At 39.0% G+C, this 20,616-nt stretch overlaps 2 protein-coding genes and 1 pseudogene across 6 annotated transcripts in view; 2 read left to right on the plus strand and 1 right to left on the minus strand.

Annotated features, from left to right (window-relative positions):
- The first annotated feature begins 336 nt into the window (after positions 1 to 336).
- Positions 337 to 2,949, plus strand: LOC120811137 (uncharacterized). Of its 3 annotated transcripts, XM_040166323.2 has the most exons (9): positions 337 to 444; positions 549 to 652; positions 843 to 1,214; positions 1,318 to 1,347; positions 1,490 to 1,528; positions 1,610 to 1,724; positions 1,890 to 1,958; positions 2,073 to 2,154; positions 2,241 to 2,949. In XM_040166323.2, the coding sequence occupies exons 2-9, from the start codon at positions 556 to 558 to the stop codon at positions 2,316 to 2,318; spliced, it is 882 nt and encodes a 293-aa protein (XP_040022257.2). In that variant the 5' UTR covers positions 337 to 444; positions 549 to 555; the 3' UTR covers positions 2,319 to 2,949. The 3 variants fall into 3 exon arrangements, with proteins under 3 accessions (XP_040022257.2, XP_077951360.1, XP_040022256.2); XM_078095234.1 differs by lacking the exon at positions 1,318 to 1,347; XM_040166322.2 differs by lacking the exon at positions 337 to 444 and having other exon boundaries at positions 451 to 652.
- Positions 2,950 to 8,821: 5,872 nt separating this feature from the next.
- Positions 8,822 to 13,859, minus strand: LOC120811126 (sialic acid-binding Ig-like lectin 14). Of its 2 annotated transcripts, XM_040166300.2 has the most exons (9): positions 12,700 to 13,859; positions 12,120 to 12,482; positions 11,316 to 11,606; positions 10,956 to 11,204; positions 10,596 to 10,856; positions 10,407 to 10,497; positions 10,031 to 10,123; positions 9,837 to 9,909; positions 8,822 to 9,766 (listed from the first exon to the last, which is right to left on the minus strand). In XM_040166300.2, exons 1-9 carry the CDS (start codon positions 12,746 to 12,748, stop codon positions 9,731 to 9,733), a joined length of 1,506 nt encoding a protein of 501 aa, XP_040022234.2. In that variant the 5' UTR covers positions 12,749 to 13,859; the 3' UTR covers positions 8,822 to 9,730. The 2 variants fall into 2 exon arrangements, with proteins under 2 accessions (XP_040022234.2, XP_040022235.2); XM_040166301.2 differs by lacking the exon at positions 10,956 to 11,204.
- The window catches only part of LOC120812996 (myelin-associated glycoprotein-like), a 75,583-nt pseudogene continuing 65,712 nt past the window's right edge, over positions 10,746 to 20,616 (plus strand). Inside the window, exons 1-6 of the transcript XR_013453827.1 lie at positions 10,746 to 10,885; positions 14,384 to 14,458; positions 17,955 to 18,004; positions 18,118 to 18,498; positions 18,596 to 18,892; positions 18,984 to 19,078. The product of XR_013453827.1 is annotated as a myelin-associated glycoprotein-like (transcript). The remainder of the gene's footprint in view (positions 10,886 to 14,383; positions 14,459 to 17,954; positions 18,005 to 18,117; positions 18,499 to 18,595; positions 18,893 to 18,983; positions 19,079 to 20,616) is intronic.

Below are 20,616 nucleotides of genomic sequence, written 5' to 3' on the forward strand. Positions count from 1 at the left end.
TTTTTGTGGGGGTTTTTGAACGATGACAAGCCGGAAGTAATGAGGCTTTTTTTTTTTTTAAATGTAAGGAGTAGAAAGTACAGACATTTAAGTGAAAATGTAAGGAGTAGAAGTAAAAAAAAAAAAAAAATACTCCAGTAAAGTATAGATACCCAAAATGTCTACTTAAGTACAGTAACAAAGTTACTTGACACCTCTGGTAAATGGACACTTTCACTTCAAGTTCATGTCCTCAATTATGTTAAGCAGCAGCACTTCGGCTTCAGTGTTCACTCATTACCTGGGAATCGCAATGAGAAAGTCATCTCACGGTTGAAGGGAACATCTCTGTCCCAACTTCCTCTTTTTTTGTGATGTGATGAACAGGAAAGAAACTATTTCACATCACTGTTAAGTGTAATACACATTGACAGAGCACAACTCAGCCCAGAGGTCCCTTTCACAGTGAGTACCTACTTTCTGCAGAGAAAAGGCGGTTTAACACCAGAACGTTAAATCATGTAAGCTACAAGATGGGATGGAGGTGAAAAACTGAGTCCACTATACAGTTTCAGGATGTTGGTCAACTTCAGAATACCTTCCTTGGATCAGATGAAGTTGATAAGCCTGATCGATTTTACCCTCATATTGATCGTGGCGTCTAATTCAGAAGGTGGGTGACATAATGAGTCAATGTTTGTTCATTTTAAATCTTGGATTGAATTGTTTCTTGTTCTTCTGGAGTTGTCTCCTCGTGGTTTAAATGCACCTATTGTAGGTCAGCTAATTGACATGTCATTTAATGTAATGTAATGAATTATACATTGTGGACAATGTCAATTCTGTTCTTGTTTTGTTCCAAGGTGAAAGCTGGAATATTGATGTCAGCAGACATATCAATGCAACCTTGGGTTCAAACGTGACCATTCAATGTCACTTCACCGTTCCAACTAAACATTACACGGAAAGAATGCAAGTTTTCTGGAAAAAGGACGAGAAAAGCAAATTTAATACTTTTGACAACGACAAAAAGGCTTTTATTTTTCACCCAAACGAGACGTTTGTGCTTGAGAAGTACAGAGGAAAGACCCGGCTCATGGGAAATAAAAGCGCAGGGAACTGCTCCCTCAAGATCTTCAACGTCAGGGATAATGTCCCAAACATCTATGTGAGAGTTATTGCAAAGGGGGACAACTACAGTTTTTCACAAAATAGTGTCTCCATTGCTGTAACTGGTAAGACTTTCAGTAACAAATGTTTTTAATTATTTATATTTAATAAATCAAATTGAATAAAAAAAGATTACAGCAAAACCTTATGTTTCTACCAAATGTCCAGGTGCTCTGCCAATTGTTCCAGGTATACCCGGTAGGCTTTTACTCTCTCTTTCACATTCAAACACTTTGTTCCTATACTCCTCAATTTTACTAAAAAGCTATTTAATATTTGTATTCATGTCAGAAAAGTAAGGTAAGTAAATGCAAGTAAATAACAAAACATTTCTTTTTAGGTACAACACAGCTAACTCCCATCTCTCAAGGACAACCAGGTATGTTTACAATGTTTAAAACATTAAATGCGTCTAAATATGTCATTTGGTTTCCATTATTAACCATATTACTGTCCACAGTGGGAGCAACCCTGGAGAATGATCTGCTAAAGCATGTGTCCATCTCCGTACCAGTTGTTGTCATTCTGACCGTCATTGTTGTTGTTGGAATTGTCCTTGGCATAAAACACAAAAGGTAACTTCAGCTTTCATGTTTTGATCTGATGTAATCAAAAATATATTAACGAATCAAACAATGATTTTGGAATGTTTTGTTTTTCTTGAGCATGTCATACAACTTATGTTATGTAGTTATTTTTATATAGATGAAAGGCTAATATATTTTTCACAACTTGCACAGGTCAGCATCCTTTATCAGGGAGGATTCAGGATATTATGCTAATTTCAGCCGAGCAAACCAACTGCAAAGGTTTGTTTCTTGATACCATTGTGAAATCAAATTACAATGTAGACATTATTTGTTCTATGCAAAATAAGAGGAAACGTTTAATACTCTGTGCTTATGTCTCTTTTGTCTTTTCAGGAAAGCGTCTTGCCAGAAACCAGAGAACAGTAAAGTTTCTGAACAGAAAGACATTGAGGAACCGGTTTACGCCAACATTGAGGTACGATACATGCGATCAATATACTAAATAGCCGGGAACTGAGACACAAACCGCAGACCAATGTAACCCAACGTCTGTCTTTGCAGGCCCATCCAGATCAGATGGATCAAAGTGTGGATCACTTAGACAACATATATGGCAATGTGGATCATTTAAAACTGTAGGAAAGCTGGGTCTTACAAATGTATTCCTAATCTTTTCGGTTTTATGGCATAGAAACTACTTAACATTCCAAAAGATAAGATTTTTTTTTTTTCTTGCCTTCTTAGTGTTTGTCAATTCACATATTGTGACATCTGGGCGAGTGCCACACTTCTGTTCTCTTTTCTTCAGTTTCCTGAGAGATGTTAATCAGAGATAAAGCTACTATTTGTAATGTCATTTAACGTAGAACTACATAGAAAATGAACTTTCTGAAACAATAAAAGATTAGTGCATGCATGTCTTTGCTCGTCCACAATGTTCCACAATTTCATTATTTTTTTCTGAGGAGGAGCCTTTCTCGACCTTGCAACAGTGTGCATACCAGAGCAGGCTGATCAAGTAGTACTTGTCCCAGGACATTTGTTTTTAATTTCATTCATACTGCAATTTCTCTTATGTGACAGACCAACTAGTCAAATGTTTATGCCGTATTTCCAAATAATATTTTACAACTTCTCTTTGTAAATTGTATTCATAGAATTACATACATTTATTATCATTGTAATTCTTCACTGCTTAAGGCTTATGTCACAGTTTATTTATTAGTTATTCTGCCTGCTGTTCCAGAGCTTTAATAAAAGGTCAAAGAGCCCTGGAGTCGCGTGTCATGCGTTTGGGTCCAAACGTGAACCGTTACAGCTTATTTATTTTTTGAATCCGAATTCAATAACAAAATGGGTCAAAAAGAAGAATTATTTTAATGGATTGTTGTTCTTTTTGTGAATCACAGTGATTATGGTAGTAGAGAATGATTGAGGGAGAGTTTGAGTAGTTTATGTTAAATGAATCACCTCCACTAGAAGGCGTGACAGTAAGTCTTTAAAGTCTTTGAATTTGGGAGGGAAGCGATCCTCTCCTGGGATTGTAGTGAGCCTGAGGCTGTTTGGGTTTCTCCCTTGGTGAAGGGCAAATCTAGATTATTTCTGTCTTCATGGCTGAGTTTTGGCAATTCATTGGTAGACCAAATCTTAGCCAGGTCCTTTGACTACTCTGATATAGATTAATGTAAAACTGTTTGAATGCGTCATTGATTTCTGTGGGGTCATATGTATTTGAACCGGTTTCTGTTTGGATTACATTAATTGTCCTTGAGCTCTCCTCTGTTCTCAGTTGCCAGGGTAGAATTTTATGAGCCCAATAACCCAATTCTTAATATTTTGGTTTGGTTTATGTTTTGTTAAAGTTCTTTAGACCCAGATTGTTGAAAGTATTTTTCCATTTTCAAAATATTTCCTTCCAGCTGTTTATCTCTGCCGTATTGTGAGGGGTCAGGACTTCGACTCAGGTGCAGAGCAGTAAGGCAACAAAAACTTCTTTCCAGGTTTGGAATCTTTTACTCGGAAAAAACTAATGCAAGACAAAAAGGGTGCACAGGCAAAGGCGGAATCCACACGCTCTTGTAGAAACAAAAAAGGAAGAGGGCCTGGCAACGAAGTAAAAACACGATAACCAAAAACAGCACTGGGAATTTCTTACTACAAACATGCACCTCTGGGAAAGACAAAAGATAACCTGACACAGACAAGTGGGGGGGGGGAACTGAGGCTTAAATACAGGTGGAGGTGATTGCAAACTAAACTCAGCTGTGGGGAGAAACGAAGGGTGACAAACTAGATACAGGAAGTGCAGTGGTTACAAAAATAAAACAGGAAGTTAATCTTCACTGTCTCTTCGAGTCGTCACACGTATATTTGATACCCATTGTATACAATATTATTTGTGCTCTTAAATAAGCTTTTAGCTTGTCTAGTAGCCTGAAACTATTTGGGGAGGAGGGGCCGCTTGACTCACAAAACAACTTTTGTGTAACAACACCATTTTCTGAAATAAATAGAGCAACAGGGTGGGTAAATCGACCAGGAGAGAGTTTGCTTTAACCACTGACTTTATCGATCCTTCTTGGGCATAAGAGGAGTCACGTGAGTGTTAATGCTAAAGTGTCTGGTTTTGGTCCAGCTGGTGGTTCCGTCTGTCTGGTCCATTGCTTTTTACTAAATTACTAATTCCTTCACTTGCTTTTGGAGTTGCCCAAGAAAGAAGAAGAAGAAGAATGCCCTCAGGGACAGGATACATCTTTTTTTTCTTGCCTTCTCAATAATTGTCAATTCACATATGGTGAAATGTGGGCAGGAGCCACACTTCTGTTTTCTTTCTAAGTTTCCTATTAAGAAACAAAGCTATTATTTGTAAAGTCATTGAATGTAGAACTACATAGGAACTGTCCCCAAACAACACATTACATGTCATGTAGCTGACGCTGTTATCCAAAGTGACTTGCATTGCATTTTAACACTTCCCACATGGTGGGAGCAGTGTGCAGCTGTAAGGGCGCCCGCGCAGCAGTTTAGGGGTTGGGTGTCGTGCTCACGGACACGTCGACACGGGACATGGATCAGCCGGGGTTCAAACCGACGCCCCTGTGGTTTGCGGCGCACCCTCGGTACTCCATGCGCCACCGTCGCCACGGTTGCCCCCAATATAAGGTTACAAGTGCATGTCTTTGCTTATCCACAGTGTTCGACATTCACCTCTTAACAGTCATATTTTGGTTAGTTTTTCCCGAGGAGCCTCTCAGTGTGCGTACCAGAGCAGGATGATCATCGTTGCTGTGGCTATAGTACTTGTCCCAGGACATTTGTTTTTCACTTCATTTGTGCTGCAATTTCTCTTATGCAACAGACCAACTAATCAAATGTTTATGCCATACTTCCAAATAATATTTTACACCCCCTTGTTGGAATCTTTTGATCCCTGGATGTTAACTTGTTTTCTTTCCATCACATGACATCATAAGATGCCTGAAAGGCAAAGCTGTGGGGTTTAAGAACGTAAACTCGTGACCTGAACTAGCATCCTGTTTGGAAGGTCCCTCGACTGATCCATATCCTGTTTTCTCTGACATTCCACCGGTTACTTTCTTTCACACTGCACACGTCACTTTCAGTTCGCTGGTGCACTTTATTTTTAATTTTTTTAAATATTTTTAACTTTTAGCTTTTGTTCCTTTATCTTTAAACTAACCCATAGCATTATATTTTATTTTATCCGTCTGGCACTGTTGTCTTGTCGTCCATTGTCGTAGTGTCTGCTGTTATGCATCTGCAAAACTACTCGTCCCTCCCTCACTGAGAGCAAAACACTCGACTAGGTCTCGACTCTTCGCTGTCCTTGCGCCGAAATGGTGGAACGAGCTCTCTGAAGACACCAGGACCGCAGAGAGCCTTCACATCTTCCGCCGCAAACTAAAGACACACCTCTTCAGACTCTACCTCGACTAAAGACTAACAAATTGTAGCACTTAAATTGTACTTGTAACGTCACTCATCTATAGCAAATTGTAAATTGGCTTATTTGAGGAAATTGCACTTTCTTGTTTCTTGTTCTCCTGAGTTTGTACCCTATGGTTGAATGCACTTATTGTACGTCGCTTTGGATAAAAGCGTCAGCTAAATGACATGTAATGTAATGTAATGTAACTGCCAAGTCAAATTCCTTGTATGTCTGACATATTATGGCAATACATGTTTCCTGATTCCTCTGCCTGTCAGACATGATTAACTAGGTCCCATTAAGGGAGATGTTCGAGCTCCTCTGAGGGAGGAAGAACAATCTGCCCCTTTTAAGCTGAATTGTAGTCATTTGACTTCTGTCTGTACTTATGACTTGTGTTGATGATTTCTGTATTCTTTATAATTTTTCTATATTCTAGTTAGTAATAAATACTTAATCACAAAGCGAGTTCAAGATACTTTTGATTCATCACAAGGGCTTAATCCACAATTTTCCACCACAAAAAGGATTCAGAGGTGAGAGAATTGATGGTGCAAAAATACAACAAGCAGTTGTATAATAAGTCTTTTATTGCCTTATGCTTTTCTTTTTGTCACACCAAAGTGAAGTTGTTGTTTTTTTTTTATTTTGTCTGGTCTCTTTGTCTTGTCATTTCCTGTTTTATTTTGAAATAGTAACATCATGTGTCTGATCTGTCTTCCCTGATTTCAAGCCTGGGAAACCAAGTAATTGTGTTCTGCTCCGTTGTTTTCCTCCAAGAGAGTGATTTTGATTTTGTAGCATGTATTTAGTTGAATGGTTAAAGTTTTCATAGTCTTTTGTTTCCTCCGTAAGGAGTCATTTTTGTTTTGATAATCTTTCATAGTGCCTCCAGTTTTAAGGAGGGATTTTGTTAAGAGACGTTGCCTCCGTCGAAAGAGTGCTTGGCCGCTATTTTAATAAAGTTGAATGAAGTCTTGTTTTTCCTCCTAGAGTGGAGACTTGTTAGTTTTAGTAGCCTCACTTCCTCCTAAACTATTTATTGGAAGAAGTGTGTTCTAAATGTGATAGTCATATTTATTTCTCTGAGATTCAGTCTTGCCAATAAAGACTACAAATCCCGTGACAATCCTGCATCTGTTTTTCTGTGTTCTGCCGGGTCGTGACACTTTTTTATTTTTAGATTTTTCCTCCTCAGCAGTGATGGAGCTGAAGGTGTGATTTTCCTTTCTGCTGTTACATGGTGAGTCTTACATTAAACTTGATCTTACAGTTAACAATAAAGCAGTGTCCTCTTCCTGTTTTCAGTGATCCACGTCCACTCGTCTCATGACCCTTGTTTAGCAAACATTCCGCCAAAGGCTCCTGTGTGGTCATTCCCAGCCTCCACACGTACCCCAAACCCTCCTCAAAGAACAACGTCAACAGGTGGAGAGGGTTCTGGAAGAACAACGGTTGTCTCAACCAACGTCCCCGAATGGCAACTGCCAGAAGAATACAACAAACAAACAAACAGTTTTTAGGAGACCTGCAATCACACCACTGCACTGTGCTGCTGGATGGTGTTAAGAATACCGATGTTCGTCCTTTCTACTTCAGGATTGAAATGCAGCATTACTGAAGCTTCATCTAGAAAAATGATCCGCTATACCTTGACGCTTTAGGTGAGTATTATAGATGACTTCAATAATCAATCATTTCAAAGGCAAAACACAAAGACTCTTTGTGCATGTTTGAATTACTGTAGAATATAATGTTGATATTGTACTCTGCAGGCAAACCAGAGCCTCCATCTGGGTCTGAGAGCATGGGATTGGAATTTTCTTTGTTCTGCTCTGTGACTCCTGCCAATAATTCCCCCCTCCCAACTCGACCGGAGCCATTCTGGCAAAGGCACAGTGAGCTACAGAGGAGGGAAGGAAGCAACAGCCTCCATACTTCCTAATCAATGACCTAAATATCACCCTTTCTATTCTGCATAAAGAAACTCATGTGTCAAGTTTCATATATAGGTTTAGAAACAGTACACTGATGTGATATGTTTACAGTGTTACTGTTTGACCTAAAGTGAACTATAAGTCTACACATTAAGACAGTCAACTTTACACTTAACTACACACAGTAATGTAATTGGAAAAACCTGAAATTACTGACTTCTTAAATTAGTCTCTCTCACGATCATTAGTTACCACTTCATATCTGGAATGTTTACATCTGTAATTCTTCACTGTTTACGGATTATTTGAAAGTGGCAAAGAGTGTGAAAAGAGGTCTGTGGACCTTGTTTAGAAGAGAACGAGCAGAACTCATTTGACCACTTGGACCCGCCTCCTGTCCTCTTACATCAGCTTGTAGCTTGTCCCACAGCCTGACAATATTTGGGAAGGAGGCGCAGTTTGTCTCACAAAACTACTTTTGTGTAACAAATACTGAAAACACCCTTTTCTGAAATAATTAGAACTTCAACAGGGGGTGAGTAAATCTATCAGGAGGGAGTTTAGGCTTAGATTGCTTTAATGACTGACTTTATCTCCACTCCTTCAGCACAACAAGAGTCAGTGAGTGTTAAAGCTTGAGTGTCTGCTTTGGTCCAGCTGTTGGTTCCGTCTGCTTGGTCCATTACTTTTCACCGAGGATGTCAGGTAAGAATTCCGTTGCTTCTTTTGGTGTTTTGAAGGATCCCAGCGAGCATTTCTTTGGTTGAAAAGACGTTGAATAGACGTTTATGCCCGACATTGAAAAGACGTTGAATAGACGTTTATGCCCGACATTGAAAAGACGTTGAATAGACGTTTATGCCCGACATTGAAAAGACGTTGCAAAGTGGTTTAGAAGTGGGGGGGTTTCAACGTCTATTCGTAGACGTCTGTTGTATTTATTCTATAGCTCTCGTGATTCGTAGCGTTCTAAATTAGTTATTTCTTTAATGAACAAGTGTTGCCAATTCCCCAACGAGGAAAGACGCTGCAGAATCAGCGGCGGCTCTGCGCATGCGCGGGTGACTTTCAGTCTGGACGTGACGTATGTGCTCTGACTAGTGATGGCAAGTCGCCTACGGATCATTTGACAGACTCGGTTCTTTTAATCTCGTTCAGTAAAATGAACGAATCTTTTTTCGAGGCCTTCGTTCATTTCGGGGGGTGGGTGGTAAGATAAATTCCTGCATTAAAATAATGTATCATGAATGTCTGGATGATTTGAAGTGATCATTTATTTTCAATTATCACGGCATAACTATTACGCTGAACTCTAAGTAAAGTACAAAAAAGTTCATCATCACCTACTCGCCGAATAGATCAATGATTCGTTCATTGTTCATAACAATAGAGGTTATCCTAAAGGTAAAACCGGTAAATCTATACATCATAACACAAACGAGGTCCGTTAGAACCGAACGTGATCATTCACGTTGGTAGTACACCGCTTGGAATCCAATATAAAATCGTAACGAAGACGAAGTTCCTACCAAACCGGTGGCTTAGCTAAGTTAGCTGAATGCTAGCCGGGCTAGAAACCCATCGAGACAGCTCACCTTTTACAAAAAGAACGTCAGTGTAAAAGCTGGATGGTCGTCCAAAGAAGAAAAAAGAAGATATATAATTATATATTCATATATTTTTGATTACATCAGATCATACAATGTTCCAGGGCACTTTTGAGGTTTCACTTTCAAGGAATTAAACAAAGACAATCAACAAGCAATAATTATAGTTGTTCACCATATGTTGAAGTGTTAGAAGTCGTCTATCTCTCTATATTTCTTTATTTGAATGCAAATTATTGCTAAATAAAGGCAGCACATGTTATTTTGGGTGATTGCTACTGTTTAATAATGAGGCGTTTTCACACCTGATTTGGAAGTCGTGTCATGATGATTTGTCACAACAAAAATATGTTACCGATGATAGAACAAGCTGTCAGGGAAAGGTTAGTTTTTTAATTTTAATTTTTTTAAAGGAACAAGAATTAGTTTTAGTTATTGAAGACTGAAAAATCTCACTTGACATACAGACAGAAGAGGGTTATAATATGTTGACAGCTTCCCGGCGCATCAGTTGGCAACAGAGGGACTGCAACTGTTCCTCCAATGAATTTAACAAAGTTACATATTTGCGTAGATTGCTTCATCGCAGTCAGTCTGTGGGAAACAAAACGCTCACTCACTCAAGGAAACAATTAACGAATGAATACGAAAAAAGAAAACATACCTCCATGTTGCCATAGACATGATTGTTGTCAAAGATGTCAGCAGAATGTACATCTTCATAACGCTTCTCTTTTCTGAGGAAAAAGGAAACAAACAAGTGTTTCATGAACATTAAGGATTATTCTAAGTTATCTTTGTTGTGTCCTTTTACATCATTAGCATTGTCTTGTTCAAACTAAAGTGAATGACAGAAACCTTTTAGTAGCAGAGCAGTGAGGGAGCGCCACGTCTTTGTCTGTCTTCTCAGGGACGATGTGACGTGTTTGTGCATTAGCAGATTTCCTCTTGCTGGGAGAATAAGGGTTTTTATTTTGGGAACAGTGAAATGAAACTAATGAAACATTTCATAACAACTGAAACCAAACAATGCGAACTGCAAAATCCAACACGTGTAAGAATTTGGAAGCTGACTTTCGGGACCCACATGGTCAAAAGGACGAGCTTCTACTATGATGAGACACATTTGCTTTTAAAATTTTAATTAAATATATTCATAAAATATACTAGCGGGGGAAAAGAGACATAACAGACAAGCAAAATCATTTTTCAATTTAGTTTCATTCAAACTTACCATTTTTTAAAAACGCGGACAGCTATTAAAACCGTCACCAAAATCCCGGCTGCTCCAGAAGCAATGACAATATAGAGATTCTGCATCGTACCTGTCCAAACAGAAACGGTGGAGACATGTTTCTCTTCATCAATAGGAAATTGAGGTTTGTGTGACGCACTTCTAGAAATACATAAAAATCTTCCTTACTGTTAACCGGTAAAGAGAGTGTTATGTTTGCATTGCCCAGCGTGTTGTTGGCCACACAGAGAACAACACGAGAAGATCCAAACTCTGCATGCAGAGTTCCGATGGTGACGGTGCCATGTTGTTCTACCTTCACTCTTGGCAGGACTCTGTCAGGAAGCACAAAATGGATCATACTGACGGGCTGGGACTCTGCAATGCACACGCACTTCACCATATCTGCCTCTGAAGAGCAGGAGGAGACAGTCTTGATCTCAGGCATATCTGTTAGAACAACAATATCATTTTATGAGGTATTAATATACATACATATATATTAAAGAAAACTCCTTTATCATTGTATTCTTTTGATTGTTTACTCACACAACACATTGAGCAGCACGGGGTTTGATTTTCTTTGTCCTATGTCATTGATGGCAGTACAGAACAGGGCTCCTGTGTGTCTGGAGACATTTGGCAGCTTGTAGACATTTCCGTCATGCAGTTTAGCACCAGTTTCATCGTGCCACTGATAGCTGGCAGGAGGGTGAGCATCACAAGAGCAGCTCAGTGGCACCGCTTCTCCCTCCGTTACATCTGACTTGTGTTCAACGTTCACATTCACTGGGGCATCTGCATGGAAATATACAATGAACTGCTCATGATGCCATGATGTAGTACATTTGGCAGTCTGCTAAAAAGTAAAGTCAATGCTCAGCTCTTGGAGTAAAAAGTCAAACTTACGTTTTACTCTGAGGAGCTTTTCTGCTTTTTGGCTCTGCCCTCCCTTGTATGTCACGTTGCATCTTAAGAGCTTGTCGTGATCAGCTCTGGTAGGGAGGAAATGCAGAGTAGATGTCGCTGTCCACTGGCCATCGACCAGCTGCCGTGGTTGGAAATGTTGTTTTCCGGGGAGACTCCAGGTGAAGTCAGGTGGTGAAGTTGGGCAGGAGTGAGGAACAGAGCAGGACGCAACCACAGTTTGACCCTCCATTAAATCCTCCTTCACAGTGAAAGTGATGTCATTCAGTTCACCTGTAAGAAGAAGTGAGGGAACTTAATATACGGCGACGTCTTTTCTTTCTTCGCATTCTGCCAGCACATGATTTTGGTAATGCCATGAATTGTACATGAATAGTATAAAACCAAATCAACATATTTGCTGGTGCCATGTGCTCTTCCATCATGTGCATGGTTCCAATTGTGAATTTCATTTGTATAAAAATACACTGATTCAACTGTGTTTTGAACAAAAGGTATTGTTTACGAGAGAGTACGATTAAGGTAATGGAAATTGGATTTCTTTAGGATTGCGACCTAAATGTACATTTCTACGTGCACAGAGCTAATGTACAAGGACTTGATTTGAGCTTACAGTTACATGTTACATATGGTTATGTTTTTTAACATAACTTGCATAAACCTAAAGAGAAAAAAAAGTGACTTGATTGACTTGAGACTCGAGGTAATTACAAAGAGGCTTCTTTCAAAATGCTTAATAAACTGTACTGTTACAGAAGTGTGGTGACAGTTGATTTTATTACTTACTCATCATTGTGATGGATGTCTGCTCTCTGTAGGAAAACTTGTCATAGCCTTCCATTTCAATCCTGAAAAAAAAAGGCCCGCTGTCACTTGATTTAAGGGGATCAATCTTTAGTGAACAGTTCTTCTGTCTCACGTCTCCCAGCAGCTCTGTTCGACCCTGAAACTCCTTGATCATTTTCGACTCGTCTGGGTGATAAATGATCGATGAACCACCAGCGATGAACCACATCCCCAAGAACGCAGTGATCCGTTTGTCTGTATCTGGGTAGTTGAACGAGCAGGGAATGACCACACAGGATCCGGGGAGACTTTTAACTGAGGATGGCACCTTAACTGTCCAAGATGAAGCTTCAATTTGAGTAACTGTTGTAGAGGAAAAAGGGATAACAAGTAACCGAGATAAAGCAGAGAAGAGAAGGACTTACATGCAAAATGCTAATCTATTTCAAAATCACAATCTTGATCCAAGGAAAATTATATTAAGACATAAAAAATACATAAAGCTGACGTTTTAACTGGACTTTCAATGCGCAGTAAGATATGGTAGCTGGTTTTATTGTGTTGAGAATATGCCACATACCTCTAAAGCAAAGGCACACGAAAAGCATCGGCCACTTGACAGAATCCATCTCGCCGTCTGCGGGTCGGAGCTGTGGATGAAGTGACACATATTTCTAAGCTTGTCACGTGACAAATTCACTTCCCTTAGTTTCTATTCCTCTTTTAATACAGCACACACTGCACTACACATAAATTTAGATTTTAGTTCATATTTTTAAGTTGGTGGAAAAACACCGGTGTAAAATCATCAAAACGGGACATATAATGTTTGCCAACAGGAGACAGAATTGACACACATACAAATCATGCGCCAAGCCTACTCGAAGGGTTTCATCTTCGGAGCAGGAATAAATAGTTGTAAGGTAAACATGATAAAACAGGGGGGACTCTGGGCAAAACCCAAGTGCTGGTAGTCGACCTCGGATGTAGACGATCATCTTTGGCACCACAAGATTAGAAAACATCAACGCAAAAACATCTTGACTATCAGATGACCCAGAACACAATGTGCCTCTATTAGGAAGAGCACAGACTCTGTCGTACTATTTTTATAATATATAATATGAGAACAATATTTTTCAGGTTTTACTTTTACTCATAAACCTGTCACAAATGTTTCACATTCACCTTTAACATTTTTTTAATCTTATATTTGTTCTGCATTTGTTACCAGAACCCTTGACCTTGTCACAAAGTTTGCCATCCTGCTGCTCACTCTTCTTTGTTTGGATATTTGATTTGGTAAAAAAGTTTATGCGGTTGTTTCCCTCACAGTTTGCCTTCAGGTTGACAACACGTAACGTCGTATTGTTGCGTCGGCTGTAGTTTTCCAATAAAAAGTCCCTTTTCTAGTCTAGACCCACCAGCTGGTCCTCCGTCGTGTTAACACGCTCTTCCGCTTCGGTTATGCAGTTGCTCAGTGTGTCCAGCATGGTTTTCTATCCAGAGATGCATTGGTTAATTTCTGCAGTTTTAGAGGCTAATTTGCTGGAGAGAGGAATATTCTAAACCAACTGACTACACGGTTCATCAATTAAACTATCCAATGAAATGCATTTAGTGTACACCAGCATACTGCTATGATTCTGAAATGAGAATAGTGTAATATAGCTGTCATTTTGAAACTGTAGTCAATAGAATAATACCGATGCACAGCTATGATTGTATTCAATGTAATGTAATCAACCAAAAGGCATTGATGAGTTGCCACTGATTTCCTGACGACCGCCACAGACTTACCATTGCTTGCCACTGCCACAAGGAGGATCTCTTCTTCTTCTGTTTTATGGCAGTTGACGTCCATGTTATTGGTGCATAACTGCCAAAGGAGGATCACTGCCCTGCTGCACTTATATTGACCGAGAGACATTTGAAATACTATTCTGTTTTTTTTCTCACCTTTCAATACAAGATATCCTTTGTCTGTCCAGAGTTACTATTTTGTGTCTCTTGAAGAATAAGGGAGTCTTTCCCCCCGCCTGGATGTTTTGTGTCCCCGCTGCCATGCTCTAAGCTTATGTTACTTATATTTTTATTATATTTCTACAATATATAATAGAATAAGATTTTAATGTTTTACTTTTACTCATAATCCCATAAAAATGTTTGACATTCATCTTACACATTTTTTAAACATTATATTTGTTTTGCATTTGTTACCAGAACCCTTCTGTTAGTGCTGCTCACTCTTTTTCATTTTTTAGGACTTTTCCACTTTATTTCTGTCGAGCACTTCATGAAGCCAAGGGCCCGTTCAAGCCCACTCTGAATTTAATGAGGTAAGTTACCTGAAGCACTGATTATTATAACAGTGACGTTGTAAAACTATATAATTATCTGCCACGGTAATTTGGCTGACAGTCAGGGTGTTTTTAATGACTTGCTATGAAAAAGAATGTGTTGGAGTAATTTCCCAATATATTATAGATTATTATTTGAAAACAATATAGAGCATAGGTTAATTAAACCACAGAATGACCATTTTATCATTTAAAAATAAACGTTCCTTGTATTTGTCCAATGAGCTTTTTTACAAATGAGTTAGAAACTTTTTTTGGACTAAAAGAAATACAACGCCTTGAATACAATGCGCTAAGATGTAATACATTGATTTGTACAAAAATGGGATTACAGTGGTGAAAACAATGACATGTAGGCTACACAGATGTTGAAAATGACATCATTCTTTTTAAGATATGAACGTGACATTTTCCAACCTTAGACCTGTGTGTGTTTAATTAATGCAGAGTTGTTGAGTACCGATTGACTTTGCTCAGTTCAGCCCTGCTCGGATTGATATTTGCTCAAACGCTGATTATCTGATGCTGTCAAAGTCGTTCGTATATCACATCCAATCGATGTGGCAAGATCAATCCCCTACAAAAACTTAAATATTTTCACTTTTGCTGCCATTTCAGTCCAAAAAAAGAGGCGACCTATCACGTTAAATTTGCACTGATACCTAATTTCCTACTCATTGTTTCACACCCATAGAGAAAAGCTGTCCCTGTGTAACAGACCTCTCATGTCGCAGAGGCATTAACATGCAGTACGATAACTTCTGTCTGCAGTTATCTTCTCAAATTCACAACTCACATTATCGGTATGCTCAGCGAAAGATTATTCGTAGCAAATGTGGTCATTCGTGAGACTCCTACAAAAGTACATTTCGTCCAGAGCTGGAAAACTGCTGTCGCTCTGTTGGAGGTCCATGTAACGGATGCTGCGAGTGAGGTCGATCTTTTCCACTGATGACTTCTTCTTTGCCTGCTCTGGTTGTGGCAAGGCATCCTCCAGCTTGGACGTGTCCTCTTCCTGCCGCGCCCAGGACACTTTCTTGGGGGTAGGAGTGGTGAAGCAGTAGGACCCTGAGTTACCCATGACAACAAACGTACTTGAATTGGAAGTTCTGTAAATCAAAAAGCCAGGAATGTACAAAATAAAGATCACACGTGACTTGCAATATATGGAATGCCAAACTGTCGAATCAACACATTGTCTTTTTACCTGTTAAGTAAAACAGTTGTCCTTCCTCTCCTCTGATGTGTTTGCTGCCCAAACATCAAATGAGAAGTGGTCGGACGCCTCCATTTTAAAGAGAATCTTAGAGGGCAGATTGGCGCCGTGATCTCATCAAAGGAACAATTAACAGTATACCTCTGAATGAGGATGAACACGGCAGTAACAACCAAGTTAATCACAGCTGATGAATGGTTCCTGCAATCAGTTTGTGATCATCCGTCGCTCAATTAATCACACAGAAATTTCTTCACTCACAAACACACAAAGCATATTCAAATTATTGGAAACTTCGTTAATTATGGTGATTGACTTTGATGTATTTGGTTTGAGGTTGAATCTTAATCGTGTACAATATATACACGATTAAGATACAATATATTATACAGTATAATATAAAGTATGCTGTTGATATAAAGTGTTTTGAGATTACGTATACATACCATGTCTTCTCCTTGAGTTTGTTCATGTCACTGTAGCAATTTAAAGTTTTTTATGAGTGGATTGTTTTTTTGATTACTGACTGTTGTTCTGATGTTCTACTCCTATTTAAACCTTTATAGGGTAATTGTTTTCTCATAACACCCACAGTGAACATCAGAAGTGAAGTTAGCAGTCTCCAAAATTATGACCTACGTAAAAAGAAGATGCGTATGTTTACTTGGTACATCAGGCAATCTTCTTTTAACCACAAGCTGTTGTCTATCTCACAACCGTTTATCTTACCGATGACACATTCAGAACATCACGGAAATATTTAGTTTATTTTTGTAGTTCTGCTTTCGGTGAAGAGGCAGAACAAACTGTGGTGCGACTGGCTGCAGATTCATCCACCCGTAGACAGACATGCTATTTGTCTTCAGTTGATTTATTGACAAGGATATGTTCTCAATCGTTTTTCTGACAGTTGTATCAGACGATACTGATCAGTGTTAAAGAAATGTATGGTTTAATATATTTAAGGACTTGAATACAATGCCACCGATATTTTTTATCTTCTCTTGCATAATCCAGTGTGAACTGTGTTGTTGTTGAGGAGAACCAGACTGGTTTTCTATTTTAGTGTGTTTCCTGTTGTCGTTGTACCCCCAACCTTCTATTACTTCAGCTACTCATAAACAATATTGATGCACCACCATCTGGCCGACGCAACTGAATTACTGCTTGACTGAATAGTTTATAGAATTGTCACATCTACAAAATGACTAAGCAGTAACCCTAAAACTACATCCAAAGGTATTCCTAAACATTTATAACTTCATCTAAAGTGTGATTTATTGTTGTCAGACTCTTACTTGAACATTCCTCTCATTGATGATGTGGTGGAAGTTTGACTGAACAAAAGGAGAAATTTGTCTTTGTATATTTGATAGACTTCTGCACAGAAGGACCGAACGCAACAGTTTACAATCAAGCAACTGCCCCGGAATCGGTACCGAGGGCTTCCTGAGTTTCTATATGCATAAAGACAATGAATCCATACCAACATGTACAGAAAAAAATAATTAAAACCATGTTAAGAAAGTTTAAGAATTTGATTTATTATTCAAGCATAAGAGGTAGAAAGCTGAAAAGTCCTAACGGAGTTGAAAATTTTAATATATGATATTTCAATTGCTGAAAATGTGAAGGAGTTGAAAGGTAGCATGGAAGAAATAGAATAATTAAAAGGAGAAGTTGAATGAAGATTGGAAGAACAATACTTGCTGAAGCCGCATTCCAAGTATTATCTTTTAATCAGTGTTTGCGCCTAAAACAAAGCATCTTTTCCTCAGCTTAGAAAAAGCCATTTACCATTTCAAGCTATGATGCTAACAGACGCATCGGCATTGAGAGGCCCGGGTAGAGCGACTGAGCCACAGGAGCTGATAAATAAGATGCAATTTGGGTTTTGAGATGAACTTGACCACTGGATTTTTTCCACGTGATTTATCATTGTTTATTTGGGTACAATTTTATGAGAAAACGAATACATAAAAGGTGACAATTTGTATATATATTATGAAAGGAATCATTAAAAAAAAGAAGAAGTGAACATATTATGTGTTGTTTCATGTGTGATTCTGTACAAGGACATAGTCCATTCCAGTGTTTCCTGTTTAAATATATGGCTCTTGCATGTGAAGATGTTTACTGTTTGAAGAAGTTCTACACAAAAGTGTGGTATGGTATGCAGATGGGAGTAGAAGGTAAACTTTATGTTTTTCTGTTTCTTTTCTTTTTAACATGAATTCTATTACACCACCAAAACCTAAGAAGTACCGACCAAGAGAAAAGGATGATGATATTCTGTCTGCTTTTGGCAGGTAACACATGGAAGTCCCATCTTTGTTTTCAATTTGATATCTACAAATGCCCCATTGATTAATAAAAAAAAAATGGCCAAAACGAGAAATATCAATTTATATTTCTCTTACAGCTTTTAGCAGCCCTGTGTTCGCTGGAGAGTGGACGGCAAATGTTGTAAAAGAGCTTGATGTCCTGGTCCAGTCCTGTGCTGTTGTACCCTGTACATTCACCCATCCTAAAGAATACCATCCAGACACTGCAATCAATGCGATCTGGCATCTCAAATCTGATGGGAAGAAACGCATCTATAGCGATGCTCAAAGAGATGTCTTGGAAAACTTTAAGGGACGCACAAAGCTGTTGGGATATCTGAGTGATGGCAACTGCACCTTAGAAATGATTGAAATCAAAGATCATGACAACGGCCCTTTCTGTTTCCGGATTGAACTTCCGACCGGTTCCATCGACAAATTCTCCTTTGTGAATGATTGTGTCATGTTCAAGATGCTCCGTATGTAAACAACTTTCCCAGAGATATGCTTTAAAAATCACAGATCACCTACACCTTTTCTATGTATCAACATGGTTTTCCTCTTTTTCATTTGTAGCTAATCCTCCAGATCCTATTCTGACTCACTCAACAGCCATTCAAGGACGTCCCTTCACAATTACCTGCTCAGTCACCCACACCTGCCCTTCCCATGTGCCTGAACTCACATGGAATAGGGCCACTACAGATGATGTGGTCACTGTCGTCCACAGAAAAAATCGTTTCGGCTACTGGGAGATGGAATCCATCCTGGCGTTCACTCCTGAGGAGAAGGACGACCACAGCGAGATCATCTGCACGGCGGCATTCTTTGGAGGGCGAAAATCTCAAACCGTGTCGAATCTCTATGTGAAACGTGAGTTTTTCACACTGTTGATTTAGATCCTCTAACATGTGCAAAACAAAAGGAAGGACTTCCCTTAATATATGCTTCTGTCCATTTGCAGGTACAGACAACTATAACCACATAATCGTTCCAACGGTGGCGGTGATTGGTACAGATCTTTGCAGTCTTCTGTACCCTAATGGTGAAGAGATATCGGTGAGTAAGGCAGTGAAAAGGCCTGTGCTGGTTATTTTAGAAAAGATCTTAGTATTCATCCTTATAATATTTTGTTCTGTCTATTCAAGGAATCGCATTGAAGAGCACCAAAGTGCGGATGGCAGGTAAAAACGAGACTACACAATTAAGTTTGTATTCATTATTTTCCTTTATTTTTATCATCTACCGTATATTCCGGACTATAGAGCGCACCTGAATATATTACATTACATTATATAAGTACATATACATAATATATGCAGCACCGGTCTAAAAGCCGCAGTGGCAGAAAAACGAGTTCTTCACATTGCCGCCTCCAAATTCTCACCACTGACTCATTAATGGCAAGTTTACGTGAAGCGGCTCGGTTTACTTCTCCGACAGCCAGATTGGTTGCCCGCAGTGGTGTAGTCTAGTATTCTTTTTGTGAGTATACTGTGCTACTTGACGAGGGGGGATGGCGGACTCTACGCTACGGCCGACGGGGAGGTTGAATAGGAACACTTGAGAGGACGTTAGTAAGCGAGTACCGCTATAGTTTTGGTCATCTTCCGCGGTAGACGGCGTATGCGTGACGTGACTTCAGATGGAGGGAATTTATGAATGACGGTTAGAACCTTCTGTCACAACGACGTTGTTTCATATCATAGCGCTTTTGTTAGTGGGTATACGGCGTACCTGCGTATCACATAGAGACTACACCACTGGTTCCCCAAGTCGTGTCAGGAAATTGAGCATATTTTTTTGTTGCTGAACTTCAGTAATTTTAATCCCCAGACATGCCAACCAGAAAGTCTCCAAGGGTCGTTTCCCATCCCCTAAAATGGACTTGGTCTACTCCTCTTAAACCTGAGTGTTTTTCTAAATAAAGATATTATATATTGTAATACAGCCAAATAATTACTTTTTTTCTCTCTACTTTTCATTGCTGTATTAAATGGACCTCAGCCAGCCCAAATCCTGCAATTACCGACAGGCACGTTAATTTCCATTGATTTATTCCCAATGATTACAAACAGAACTGTGGCACTTTCAGCATCTGTGACTATAATGACATTAATCTTTCACAGGACCCTGATGACGGGGATGATTACATGAACGCTGTGGACAACGTCTATGGAAACATGTGAAAAAACAAATGAAATGTGCTTAAAATTATCATTTGAATAACAAGCATGTGATGCCTGCAATTAATAATAATAATAATAAGACTGTTTTGCTAATCTCTGTAATCGAACAAACTATTCTAGATTTCATCTTTGATAATTTCATCAATTATCTAGGGAATATAAAATTCATCAGTAAGTGCAACTTCATTCAGTCAGTGTACTTTTTTGCTTGTTAGGAATCAGGAAACATTTATTACCAAAATATGTCAGACATACAAGGAATTTGACTTGGAGATTGGGGGGGGTAAGATAAATTCCTGCATTAAAATGATGTATCATGACAGTCTGGATGATTTGAAGTGATCATTTATTTTCACACTAGCATTCAATTATCACGGCATAACTATTACGCTGAACTAAGTAAAGTAC

This window comes from Gasterosteus aculeatus, chromosome 20 (genome assembly GCF_964276395.1).
Source record: "Gasterosteus aculeatus chromosome 20, fGasAcu3.hap1.1, whole genome shotgun sequence".
Lineage (NCBI taxonomy): Eukaryota > Metazoa > Chordata > Actinopteri > Perciformes > Gasterosteidae > Gasterosteus > Gasterosteus aculeatus.